Source organism: Octodon degus, unplaced genomic scaffold (genome assembly GCF_000260255.1).
Source record: "Octodon degus isolate 3935 unplaced genomic scaffold, OctDeg1.0 scaffold00003, whole genome shotgun sequence".
Taxonomy (NCBI): domain Eukaryota; kingdom Metazoa; phylum Chordata; class Mammalia; order Rodentia; family Octodontidae; genus Octodon; species Octodon degus.
In genome coordinates this window covers 1,542,148-1,556,232 of record NW_004524579.1, presented here as the reverse complement: position 1 = coordinate 1,556,232, position 14,085 = coordinate 1,542,148, and the positions used below count along the sequence as shown (strand labels likewise).

The 14,085-nt window shown below is 47.6% G+C and overlaps 1 protein-coding gene across 5 annotated transcripts in view; it reads left to right on the top strand.

Moving 5' to 3' along the window:
* The window catches only part of Kctd1 (potassium channel tetramerization domain containing 1), a 208,731-nt gene extending 198,357 nt beyond the window's left edge, over positions 1-10,374 (top strand). For all 5 annotated transcript variants that reach the window (XM_023713958.1, XM_023713949.1, XM_023713969.1 and 2 more), the window contains exons 4-5: positions 6,188-6,493; positions 10,076-10,374. In XM_023713958.1, coding sequence (XP_023569726.1) covers positions 6,188-6,493; positions 10,076-10,234 — 465 coding nt within the window. In that variant the 3' untranslated portion in view covers positions 10,235-10,374. The remainder of the gene's footprint in view (positions 1-6,187; positions 6,494-10,075) is intronic.
* The last annotated feature ends 3,711 nt before the right edge of the window (positions 10,375-14,085 follow it).

Genomic DNA, 14,085 nt, shown 5'->3' with positions numbered 1-14,085 from the left:
AGGGAAGGGAAGGGAAGGGAAGGGAAGGGAAGGGAAGGGAAGGAAAAGGGAAGGGAAAGGGAAGGGAAAGGGAAGGAAGGGAAAGGAAAGGAAAGGAAAGGAAAGGAAAGGAAAGGAAAGGAAAGGAAAGGAAAGGAAAGGAAAGGAGGACAACCTCTTAGTGCTTGGCACTTTGCTGGACAGACCCTGACTCCTGGGCACCACACTCTGGCCAAGGGTCCCAAGAAAAGTGTCTGCCATTCTGAGCATGCGTAAGAAGAGCTTCCAGAGTCCTGGTACGCATGGGTTGCATTCCACGTATGAGACTCTGTGCATGTGGTTTGCCTCTGGCATCTGGCACACACACAGGTTTTAAAATGAATAAATGAATGGTTGAATTACCTTTGAGCACAGAGAACGTTGACAACAAATTTCAAGCACACAAGAAGTCACGTAAGCCTTTGAACCCTTGGGGAGGCAGTCACTGTGTGATCCGCTGAACTATGACCCTGCAGAGCCCCAGTCCCCAGGCCCAGGGAACGTGTTACTTTGCATGGATGGCAGAAGGGGATTGCAGATTCAATTAAGTAAGGACCTTGCAATGGGGAGAGCATCCTAGATAATCCAGAAGGGCTCAGTAACCGCAGTGCTCCTTAGAAGAAGGAGAGAGGCTCGAAGGAAGAGGCATTGTGATGGTGGAAGAGACATGATTGCTGGCCAGGAATCAACAAAGTCAGGACCTCCAGACGGTGGAAGAGGAAAGAAAAAAAATTCTCCCCTGGAGCCTGCAGGAGGTTTGATATCCACCCAGCGAGAGCCATGCTGGGCTCCTGAGCTCCTGCACTGTGAGAGAATATGCCTGTTTGTTTTAAGCCATCAAGTCAGTGGTAATTTCTTACAGCAGCACCAGGAAGCTAATATACTATATATTTAATTTTTTTCCTTCTGGGGAAAATGTTTTCTGATTTCTGTATATTTGTTCAAGAAGTAAGGTTTTTTGGTACTGGGGATCAAACTCAGGACCTTGCGCTTGCCGGGCAGATGCTTATGTGGTTGAGCTATCTCCCTGGCCCAAGGAGCAAGTGTTTGAGACACAGCATGTTTGCACTTTGAAGCCCATCCCTAGTTACCTTGATCTTGATTGTCGTGCATCAAAAAATCATCATAAATCTCAAAAAGGACATCTATTCAAATATGTATTTTGGGGATTTAAAAAATGCAACAATAAATGTGAGATTAACTACTTTCCCCTTGGTGGACACAGGGCTAGGCTAGCACGATGGCTGCCCAGAGGGCAGTGGCCTGGCAGCCTTCCTGTCCTGTTAGCAGCCACCGAGGCTTGAGCTGCTTGCCTGAAAGCTCCTGGCCCAGAAGGAAGAAGTGGATGCCCTGGGTCTCTTCTTTCTAGAGAAGAACTCTTCCCACATCTGTTGTTGGCCATAAACTCCCGCCTGAGCACTTTGAGAAGGGGGAACTCCTGGAAGAGTTTAGACTTCATAAAGACCTAAAAAGAACCGTGCGGAGCTCTAAAGCCTGGCATGGAAATGATGAAGGTGCAGGAGCTGCTTTAAGGAGGGAGAGGAGGCCAAGGTTTTTAAGAAAGCAGCCAAGTGGCTGGTTCAGCTTTTCAGGGAGTTTTCTGAGGAGCAGAGAATGGAAATGTGTATGAGGAAGTACAGAAAGCCAAGCCAAAAAGAGCCTGGCGAGAAAATGAAAGGCCAGCGTGAGCCTAACCATCCAACACCTGGTAGCGTAATGAGAGGGGCCTTGTTAAAGACCAGCCTGGCCGCTGCTGCAAGATGTAGCAGCATGGTGAGTGTCACACGCACTCAGCTGCCATCCCGTGTCACCATCATCCCCTCCTCAGCAGGACAGAAGCCCCCCTAGAAAGTGGACAGGAGCACCATGTGATAAGGAAAACAGCGGGTGGTTGAGAGGACAGAAGCCCTAGCAGCTTGAAGCAGTGCAGGCGAGGCCTGCAGACAGAACCCCAGGCTGCGGGCTGACCTTCATTGTAGCCCCAAGGCCGCCCCAAGCACTGAGCAAGGCCGCGTAACCCCAAACTGCTGCCGCTGGCGTCTTCCTGCAAGAGTGGGTGATGGTGAATTCTCTCAACAGCCGCTGTCGCTCCGTGGTCAGCTTCAGCTTATTGTGAACTCAGAGAGGAAAACAAGACAGTGAGGATTCAGAGTTCTGGGGAGCACTTCAAACCCCGAGTCCTGCTAGCCTCATCACCTTTGCTTTTATTCTTCACAGGACCCAGAATTGAGCCTGGGGCCTTGTGCGTGCTAAGCCCACATTTGTGGAGCTCCACGCCTGCCTCCTGGCCTCCGGTTAGGAGAGACAAATGGGTTTTTCATGGACATAAACCCACAGCATTTGGGGGCCAGAAGCAGCTTTAATAGAATTTGTTTCCCTCATTATGCACCGAAGCAGTCTGGGTCCCTAGACCTTTGAGGAGAGTCCTGGGGCCATATGCCAGAACTCTAGCCTCCCTGTCAGATTCTTGCCCAAACACACGGCATTTCAGCAAGTCACCTAACAAATGCTAGGATTACGGCAGGATGATCTTAGAAATACAAGTTTTATAAATGCACCAAAAACCTGAGCATTAATTTATTCTCTCAGCAAAGGGGCTGTGCATAGCTCTGTTCTTGCAGTATTTAAAAAAGGATTTACGTAATAGAAACAGAATGCCTGTTCAGAATGATACAGAAATGAGAGGGCGACTGTGACATCAGATGAGAGAATCCAGATTTCCTCAGGCAGGACAAATACAAGCCCTACAGTATGAAAGTTAAAGGGCCATGAATAAGAAAGGATGGTCACAGATGATGAGAAAGACCTAGATCTGAGCAGCCCTTGTGAAAAGCTGTAGGGATTTCACTATATGGAAAAAACTAAAAGAGTAATGGGCCTCAATAAAAGATTGTGGCCCTACCTGTGGTAGGCAAGACAGTGTACCCCACACCCCAAGAGGGCCTGAATGGCCTTCCTGGGAGCTCTGAATAACCTGCCTTAGGTGGCAAGGAGGACATCACAGATGAGATTAAGTGAAGGATTTTGAATTGGGTAGGCCATCTGAGGTTACCTGCAAGAGCTCCTTGCCCTCCTCGGGCCCCTTATGAGTGGAAGACGGAGGCAGGACTGCCAGGATGAGGACAGGCGATACGACAATGGCAGCGTAGGTAGGAGCAGTGCAGAACCACCAGCCAAGGACTGTGGGCGGCCCTGAAAGCTGGAAACAGCCAGGAATGGGTTGCTCTCTAAGGTATCTGGAAGGAGCCATCTTTGAAGACCCATGCAGACTTCTGACTTGCTTTTCTGACCAGAATTATAAGCATAAACTTGTGCAGTTTTAAGCCACTGCATTTGTGGTGACTGTCTCTGTAGCAACAGGGCAGGAACGCAGGCTGCATGAGTAGGAGTGGTGAGAGCATCTAGCCAAGCAAACGTGGTGCCCTGCCCCGTGAGGTCACATCTGAGTTAGGGAGTGGGGTAGTCGGGCTTGCAAGGGAGACAATAAAATACAGGACACATAATTTATAGGATTATTTTATAATGTTCACCCAAAGAGTAAACTGCAGAAGAGTTTAAGAAAGCTGTTCACACACTAGAGACCCAGAGATCCCAGCTGAGGGCCTGGAGCACACATCAATGTCTTGCATGATTCTTGCTGAAGACCCACGACAGTGTCCTCCGCAAGTCCAACTGGAGGCCTAGAGCCCACGACAATGTCTTAGGCAAGTCTGTTTCATGGATCTGTACTGGGAAGGCTCAGAGGCCCAGTGTGTGCCGGCGAGATGAAGGATCTGTGCCGGCAGGCTGAGAGATCTGCACTGGAGCCGGAAGCAAAGCTCAAAGTAAGAACCACAGCCTCAGCAACAAGGTCCCAAGCCCCTTGGGGGGCAACAATAGCCAAGTCCATATCGGGAAAACCAGCATGACAAGTTTCTCCAGGAGAATCAACAGCACTACCTCCCCTTTATGTTGTTGGGAGCAATCCTCAGGGGGGATTCAGTTCAGCTGTGTGTAAGAAGTTGACCACCAGTTGGCCATCCACCACTGGGAACACTGATGACAAAAATCACATGCACATTGGATGTGGAAGAACCTCAGAGTCATGACACATGATGAAGAGCTGAAAATACTATTTTTAGCATGACTAACGTGGAGCCTAAGAGTTGTCTTCACATGTATGAAGGGTTAAGTAAGTCAGTGAAAGATTAGCATCTCCATAATGCCAGAGAGGAATACCAGAACCAATGAAGATACTCAAAGAGTCAGAGCTGCCAGCATAGTAAGGCTGTGCCTTGCCAAGAGGAATCTTGTCCCTGGAAGCATTCCAGCAGAAGCTGAAGGATCACCGCTCAGGAAATTGGAAAGATTCCTTCATAGAGCCATGGTTGGTCAAGAACCGCTCTCAGCACTTTTATTCTAAGATTTGAAGACCTGACAGCTCTGGAAAGACAAGGCATATTTTCCCTGGAGTGCCAGATCTTTCTCTGCGCTCAGCTTTCTAGTGAAATCTCACAGGACAATAAAAGCAGTAGCGAAAGTTCTCACTTCAGTTGCTCATGGAATTCTCACTGCTGAATTTAAATCGCCCTGAGAACTGGCTCCGTGATGAGTAAGTGAGGTATCTGGGTCAGGGTCTCTGCACTGGTTTAATCTAGAGACAGCAAGGTTGGAAGTGGGGAATCCCAGGCAGGCCTGGCCAGCCCTACAGCCTTTGCCAACGCCTGCCCCTGTGGCTGTGCTGGCAGCTGCTTCTGGTGCTCTTGAGAAAGTCACACCTCAGCTTCGTTCTCAGCTCCTTAAACCCCTGCAGTAGCCCCTGTGGTCCTGAGGCCACACAGGCAGACTTGTGCAAGCAAGGTTTGCAGAGTCAGGGGTTCCTTTCCCATAGCAAATCAGCACTCCTATGTGTCAAGGGTGTCCAGTAAAGAACAGAAGAAAGATGCAACTAGTTTGGTTGGGCTGAGTGTCCATGATACTGTGTTCCACCTGACCCACATCTCTCAGATTGGAAAGCTGACTACCTGGGGGAGGGGAGGGTGGCTCTGGTACCCTTGTCTCTCCAAGTGGTTTTCTCTGGAACTGTTGAATAAAACTGCTGCTACGTGACTTGCAAGAAAAAGCACAAAGCACACAGGCTGTCCTCATGCTCTGAGCCTCAGACTACTGGTTTTTGCACTGGGCACCAGGCTTCACTGCAGTGCAGGCCCCTGAGAGGAAGGCAGAGATGCCCGTGTGCCAGTTGATTAGAACATTCTCAGTCAGCATGCCCGGACAAGCGCCACTGCCTCACACCCCGGAGTGATTGTGACCATAGCCACATGTAGACATAACCCTGGCCTGCTTTCCACATTGTTTCTGAGTTGCCACTACTCCCCCACCCCCCCTCTTCTCCCTCCGTAGCTTGTGTGTATATTTTCTTACCTGTGCATTAGTTTTTCCACTTTCATTCCATTAGTCTAAGGCAAGAGGAAAAGAAGCCGTACCTGAAGACTAGGTGTCTGTGCTTTCAAAACACCACAAGGCCTGTTGCTTCTGCACCTGTGACTTGCAGGTGGGGCTTAGGGCTCATCCCTCACCTGGTTTTGTGACAGCAGCTCCGCTGGGGCAGTGGCCGTCCAGATCACCATGAGCCTCCCCAGATCCTCCCCAGCAGCACCCAGGCTGGAGCGCGGGCCACACACACCCTCGCGGTGCGCGTTCACCTTGCCACCACCCCATGCCCTCCTGTGGTGAGTGCAGCTGCCACCAGTGGAGCTGGAAGCTTCGGCGAAGGTGCACATTTGCCAGTCATGCCTGCCTTTAATGGCGTCCATCCAAGAGGATCTGAGTTGGATTCTTTACACATCTCAATTTTTACCTACAAAATAGGAGTAATAATGGTTCCTCATTCATCAAGTAATTATGAGGATTTTAAGGCTTAATTCATGTGAAATATATACTTAAGGGGGCCTTCCTGGCTGCCCTTAGTACCCTTAGCTCCTTCAGTCATCACTGAATGTGTACGCTTGACCTTAGCCAAAAGGCCGAGAAGCGATATCACTGAATGAATAAACGTGAACAATTTATACCTAGAATTGCTTATTAACACAGTAGAAGTAAAAAAGATCAAGTGTGCAGTGTGCACGCTTTCAGCGCACTATGCTTGTCATGCAGTGTGAAATGCCTTTCTATTTCCACCCCATCCCAGGACTACACTTTGTTATATGAAGAGGCAAAGTATTTTCAACTTCAGCCAATGTTGTTGGAGATGGAAAGATGGAAGCAGGACAGAGAAATGGGTCGCTTTTCACGGCCCTGCGAGTGCCTCGTGGTGCGCGTGGCCCCGGACCTCGGCGAGCGGATCACGCTCAGCGGGGACAAGTCCTTGATAGAAGAAGTGTTCCCTGAGGTCGGTGATGTGATGTGCAACTCCGTCAATGCAGGCTGGAATCACGACTCCACGCATGTCATCAGGTTCCCCCTGAATGGCTACTGTCACCTCAACTCCGTCCAGGTACAGCACCGCACATCATAAGGGACTCATGCGTCACTCCTGATACTTGCCCTTGCCCTTCCCCCAGGGAGCCCAGAGAGTGCTGCAGAGAGACACTTCTGGTGGGCAGGTACTTACCACCCATCTGCAGCATTCTGTAGTCATTCTTAAAGTCTTTACTGAGCACCTAATATATGCCAGGTGCTGGTGTGAACACTGGAGGTACAGAACACAGAAAAGGGTAGCTTGGTTTGTGGGGCTTGCATCCTGGGCTTGGGGTGAACATGAAGCAGCATAAATACTACTCAGCTAGGAGTAAGAGGTATCTGGGCTGGGATACGCCAGGCAGGGGGATCAGAAGATCCTAAAGTCCTGGGGTAGGAAAGCGTTTAGCAGGTTGAGGCACAGTAGGTTAGCCAGCAGAACTGGGAGAAAGTGACTTGGGACAGTGGAAGTTCAGACACATGGTCAGGAGTGCCTGGGCACCATCATGGAGACCAAGCACAGTTAGGAGTGAGTAGGGTCTGTCATGGGGACCCTTGGAGAGAGCACTAAGTACTCTAGAAAGGAAAAGAGGATTTTGAGCAAGAGTGACCAAACTGATATTTTAAAGTAAATTCTCCAGCAGCAGGTAGAAATAGTGAAGCAAAGGGACCCATGGGAAATTGGGGTCCAGGCAATAATTGGGCCATGTCTGGTTGTGAATATCTTTAATGTATTTCTAACAAGGTGTTCTGACCATGGCTGTGAGTTGTAGCACAGAAATCCAGGATGACCAGGAATTTCCACAGAAAAACAGCTAAGAGGTATTGAGTTTTGCTAAGATGGAGACATCCTTGGTGGAAGATGACTCTGGGTGGGGTTCAGAGCCTTGGTTTACTTACATGAGGGGCTGTGTTCCTTCGACGCTGGTGGGCGTCGCTAGCCCCTTATCTAAATGTGCAGCACATGGGCTCTCTGCACCCTCCTAGGCTGTGGCGTGTGGGTGCCCTGGCTCCCTATGGCATCGCTGACTCCCTCTCTTACTGTTTGCAGACAGATGTGCCTGGGTCTGGACTGCAGATCTCTGTGACACAAAGCTCTTGGAAGCCGGTGGAGGGAACTCTTGGATGCCTATGTGTCATCCCCCCCCCCACTTCTCTTTAATTTGGATCAGTGTATGGCTTAGTTCAATATTTAGTGAACAAAACCTCCCCAAGAGCCAAAGACTACAAGCATTCACTAGACCGGCGCCTCTGGAGGATTGTTGCATCATGATGTACACAGTGGCCGAGCTGGGTGGGATGACGTCATATGTCCCAGCCCTCCGGGAGGCTAAGGCAGGAAAATCACAAGCTTGGATGGAGCGTGAGCAACTTAGTGACATCTTGTCTCAAAATAAAAGAGAGAAATGGCTGGGGGAATATAGCTCGGTGCCAAGAACCCAGGCTCAATTTCCAGTACCAAATGGGGAAAAAGAACTAAACTAAATTTTAAATGCAAATGTCAGAGCAAAACAGCAAAAAACTCTAGCAAATAAGTGATCCCTCCATATGCTAGAGGGAGGCGCACACTTTCCTCGAGGTTCCAGCAGGCAGCAATCATATTGTCACCTGGGTGGGTGGCACCCCCCAAGGTGTGGGGTGCTCCTGTACTGCCCTGTGCACTGCTGTGCGAGCTTCTGTGGAGCCCTTGATGCCAGCGGTCTTGCCAAGTGCTCCCCACCCCCAGCCTGTAGACCAGGGAGAAGCAGAGCCACTCGGAGCCAGGAGTGAAGCCCTTAGCCCTACCCCTGGGCCAACGCCCACCTTTCATCGATTCACACCCTTCTTGCCTTTCCCAGGTCAGATGTGGAGTTTTTCATCAGTGTCATGATACAGCATAGCCATAACCCTTTCTTATTTCATCTTTCTTTCATTTTGGAAGATTTACATATTTCAACAAAGGACACCAACCTATAGCACAGACTTTGAGATAAGGCATCTGACACCTGCAATGCTATGTAGTTATTTAAACATTCTCAAACGACTGCTAAATCCAGGCACTATGCTCTTGAGTTGGGGTTTACAAAGCAGTGGCTTCATAAGCTATTTGCATTACATGGAAATAAATACTTGCGCACATCCATGGTAATGTTACAGCATACTGAACAGCCATCCTATTATATCAGGGTCCCAGAGAAGAAGACACATAGGAATTTCCTTGTATTAGCGATTGGTGGCCCTGCGACCACTTGAGAGAATTGTGGCTGTCACAGCTTCCTCACCTCTCTGTTTCCTCTCTGAGGCATCATAAAGATGCCAAGCATCCTTTCAAAGCAAAGCGAGGTGGCTCTTGCTGACAGGCCACATTCCTGTTTCTGCCAGAGCCTGCGTAGCTCTTTGCCCTTTTATTCACCTGCACCAATGCAGCTTTTGATTTTGAACTTGGGCCTCTTTCCTTTGCCCCGCCCCTAGCCGCCTGTTGGGTGCATACACAGTGAACTCACCTGCAGGAACGCACAGCGTGGGTTTATGGGGTCCCCCAGGGACTGCAGGCTTTCCTCATTTGCCAGATCTTGACATTGGAAAGCAGCCCCCTTGCTTTCCAATGCCATCTCATAAGCTCTTCTGCAAAATAGCAGATAAAATAATAATTTCTTAAAAACAGGAAGAGTTCACTTTATCCTGACTACATTTTCAGGGTTACTCAGTAACATTTCATTTCCTCCAAAAAAAAAACAAACAAAATAACCCCCAAAAAACAAAAAACATCTGAGAACTGCAGGTCCTGTTTTGTGCACTGAGGGGTGTCAGACATTTAGGGACACATGCAGGGATCTCTTGGCATTAGGTTCTAAGTTCAAAATTAAAAACTAGATTGTCTGGCTTAAGCTTCTATAAAAGATTTAAAATATCTCTATTTTGGATGCGTGCTCTAGTGTGTAACCATTGCGTTTATTCTTCCCTCCCTGAATGCACGCAAAGCAGTATGTCTGCTTCAAATGCCACAAACTGGGAAACTTGTAGCTAAAACTTGACTGTCTTCAGTAATCCAGTTATTCTGTTGCCGAAATATATAAATCTTCCAAAATGAAATGTAGATGTTAACTCAGTATTGGGAAACTTGTGAACACAAATGAGTCACTGGCTAAGTAAATTCAAATTCTATTCCCTTTTCATGTTCTCTCTCAGTTAACAGAATGTATTTTAATGGTAAATGAACTCTAATGTGAGCTTTCATTTGTGTCAGAGAAAGCAGCATTGCAGTATGTTGAAAACAACCATGCAGTCATGGGATTTGAGGCCAAACAGGCCTGAGTTGGAAATCCAGTTCCGTTGTTTCCTACCCATGAGCCTGTGCTTCCTCATCCATACAATGGGGCTCTTACCCCCAAGGGGTGTAACTGCATGTGGAAGGCCAGTGTGCAAAGGCATGTCTTGGGGATGCCTACCACCTCTTCGGTCTCCCTTCTGCCCTTTAACCCAGGGTCTCTCTTTGGAGCAGCCGCTAAAGGCACCTAGGGGTGGGATGAGATGGAGCAGAGCTTCCATGACCTCCCACTGTGGCATGCCCCTGTGGGGCATTTACGTGGCCAAAAGACTCACTCACTCCTCACCAGATGCTTGTCTTTGCTCCTCACAGGTCCTTGAGAGGCTGCAGCAAAGAGGGTTTGAAATCGTGGGCTCGTGTGGGGGAGGAGTAGACTCATCCCAGTTCAGCGAATACGTCCTCCGGCGGGAACTGAGACGGACGCCCCGCGGACCCTCCGTCATCCGGATAAAGCAAGAGCCTCTGGACTAAACAGACACGTTTCTTATGCAAATAAGGAAAACACAGACAACAAATAACGTGATCAGAAAGGGGACATTTATGAGAAGTCGGGACAGCAAACCAAGTTCTGGACCTAACATTGAACAAAAGACACATTTATATCCAATAGAGATCACACCTGTATTCATATGGGAACAATTGGAATAGTGATATCCTCAAGGTGTAAAAAATATATAAATATATATATAAATATATATATGTCAAAAGGTAGGAAATGCAAAAAATGAGAGAGAGAGAGAGAGAGAGAGAGAGAGAGAGAGAGAGAGAGAGAGAGAGAGAAAGGTGATAGCTACAGTTGATGCTGTGATGGCCGTGAAGCATCCGGGGCCTCCTAAGGCCTCTGACCAATAAGCAAGCCATGAGTGGGAGGACACAGTCTCCTTACAGTTTCCGTCATCAACTGCCATCCATTGTTTCTTTCTGTTTTGTCTTTTTTCCTTTTCCTTTATTTTTTGAACACCTCAAATGGATCTTCTCTGCAGATGGAAGTTCCATGTCCCCTAGGTGGGGATCAGGCGGGACGTCAGAAGAACTCTCACGAGCACATTACAGGGAAAGGACTTGAGACATGACCTTTTAAATGTAGTTTGTATGGGAATGACACTTTTCTGTCCACCTCACAGATGTGAACTTTACTTTGTTTTTAAACTGATCAGTTTTGCAAAGGGGCCAGAATTATTCCTTGTTAGAGGCGCTCCAGTTTGAGTCAGCTGCTTTCCTACAATTTTTCAAATTTTATAATGTATTAAATACAATAAACTCTGTTTAAAAAATGAGGTCGGTGTCAAACACACGTGTGGGGGAGGCTGGCTTGAGGTGACTGTTTTCTGTGCTGAGCAGCAGCACGCTGGAGCAGCTAGTCAACATGTATTCAAGGCCGTGGTCACCGTTAGGTGGCCTCGCAGTTCTCCAACTCAGCGACCATTCTTTCCCGTGTGTTAGTATTCCACCTTGATAATCCTTCTTGCTCTTGTTTTCTTTTTCTTTTTCTATTTTTTAGTGCTGGAACTAGAACTCAGGGTGTCAAGCAAGCTAACCAGTTTTGTGTCACTGAGCTATGTCCCCATCCCATCTCTTCTTGGGAACTTTTCTGTCACGCCTATTTCAGACATTCCTTCCTGGTGAGCAGTCACTCCAAAATGTGTTCATGTAGGGAACATCACTTCCCGGCCTGCTTTACTAACACTGTGACCATCGTGTGCTAACTGCCCCGGCCAGGCTCTTCTGCACACGATGCCCTCCGGGGGCACGATAGGGCTGGACTGTCTGTGGCGGCTTATCCAGCTGGCTGCCGATTTCCACAGCTGTTGGCCTCCATGTGCCGGGATCCCTGTAACCGAGAAGCAGTGTCCGAGCCCAAGTGTCCTCGGGGTGCCTCCAGGTGGAGGCACTGGGAGCCACAGTCCCCAGAAGGCTGAGCCAGCACCGTCTGTGCTGTGATCTGCTGGCTGGACAGACAGACAGTCAGCCCAGACTCCCAGACAGGAGAAACCTGATCCGCTTCCTTCCGTGGAAAGTAACAAAGAATCTGTGGCCAACTGGAATTTACCATAACGCCCTGCGAAAGGATGCTCAAGTAGGGCATTGTGGCTTTGGAAGAAATCAGTGATCTCAGGGCCAGAACAATCACCTTATTATTAGACAGAGGTTAGAAACCCGAGACCTCAGTATTACTTGGGAATTGAGTCCTCGGCCTTCCCTAAAGCATGACTAACCCTGGTTCTGTCATCAGCCTTCCCCTCGCTTTTCTTCTTTACTTCCTCTTCCTCGTTCCAGACACCAGAATAACCTGGTAAACCGCTAAGATTGACAGGTAAACCGCCATGCGTTCCTGCTGCAGAGATGCTCCTGTGGTGCTGGGAAATTTCCATCCTGAACTGACTTTCTTTTTTTAAATTAAAAAGTCTGTGCCTGAGGACACCAGTAATGAAAATATCTCTGGCTTCTGAAGCCAAAAGTAAGCTGTTAATGGCTCCTATCGTTCCCTGCAACACAGAGGTGGCCCAAACACCAGGTCCCTTTAATGACTCCCAGCCAGGCTGCCACAGCCTTCTGGGATTTCTCCTTACATGGAACTAATGCACCACAATCTGCGATGAGGACTGTGGCTGCTGCCTCCACCTGCTCTGCCATCCTGCAAGGAGAATGCAATGTCTCCGTGACTTTACTAGCAGTCCCTTCCCATCAGCCAAAATGCCCCAAATCAGGCTGTGCTGGTCACTGCCAACAGTTCACGTTCCCCAGCATGTCCTACACGCAGCGCGGGCTGGCCCAGCCAGTGACTTGTACCCCACAGGACTGTGCACCTTAGTGAGCAGCAGCCTCTGCCTTCTAAGTTCTTCTGCCCATTTCTTTTCATTTCTTTTTCTTTCTGGCTTGCTTTTTTTTTTTTTTTTTTTTTTGGTGGTACCAGGGATCGAACTCAGGACCTTGTGCTTGTCTTCTTGTCTTTGGACCTTGTGCTTCTGCCTTGAGCACGAACCAACTGCACATTCTTTGTGCAAAAACTCTGCTCCCAGTTCCATGGGGCAAATATTTTGTGCTTTTCACGTCTTTAGGTCTTGTGACGTATTTCCAGATGCCAGAGTGACTCAGAAAAGGGTACTGAACTATAATTGACTCACGCTCTTATTTTTTTCACTATATTTTACTCTCCAATCTACAATTTCATATTCAAAATTCACCAGTTATCCCAATAAGGATCTTTACCGCTGTGTTGTATTCCTCTAAAGAAGTTTATCAAGGTCACACGTGACATTCATTAATAACATCCCTTCAGGCACTTAAGTGGGAGCCCCACGTTCATTTTATTGAAGAATCTAGCAATTGTTTTGTAGATGTTTGCGTACTTCAGACTGGTCTAGCTGCCCCCTTATTGGTCAAGTCAGATTAACTTTTTATTTTTTCCTGTGAGACTGCTATACCGTCCTCATTGTAACACACCACAGGGGCACTTCGGCCAATACTAGTGATGGCATTTTTATTTCTTAACTGAAGGGATGTCCACCAAATTGCTCCAAGATGGAATTTATTCTTCTTCTTCTAATTGATAAGCAGTCTGTGAGGTGACACTGTGCAGCTGTGTAAGTGTTCGTTCCTGATAACCTTTCCTGGGGCCATTACCTTGGTGGTTATAAAACTGTACTTCTTTAACAATTATTATTGCCCAAACCATTGCTATTTGAAGTTGCCCCATCCCCTGCCTCTGCCACCTTTTTGAACAAAATAGATCTAGGGCAGACAACCTACAATCTTTGATCCTCTTCTCTAAGAAGTATTTTAGGAAAATAGAGCAATCCACTTCTAAACTAGTTTTTAAATATTAGCTGTATTTCTACATAGTACCAGTCACGCCCATCCACTTAGTATTTGCTAGGTATCAGGCACTGTACCTCATGTCTTATCAGCTGTGGCTTACTTGGTTTTTAGGACACTAGAGGCTATATTACTCCTACTTCTTGGTTAAGAGAGCTATGATTCTGAGATAGCAAGCAAATGATATGGAAGTGGGTAACAGTCAATTAAGCTTTTGCAGGAGAGCCCAAAATAAACTATGGTATTTGAAAAAAGGTGCATGTTCATGTTATAATAAGAAGAATAGATGGTTAAGAACATTTTCTCCTAAAATGAAAATACATCCCTGTAGTTAAATATTTTGAGCATTCCTCATGACGTATCGGGCATTTGGGTCTGTGACACCGTGGCGACCCTGACATGGCTTCTGCCATAGGTTTCGCCTTTTCTTTTTTCCTTTTTATTTGTAGTTCTGGGGTTCGAGAGGAACATCACACCAAATCAGATTATATATATATATATATATA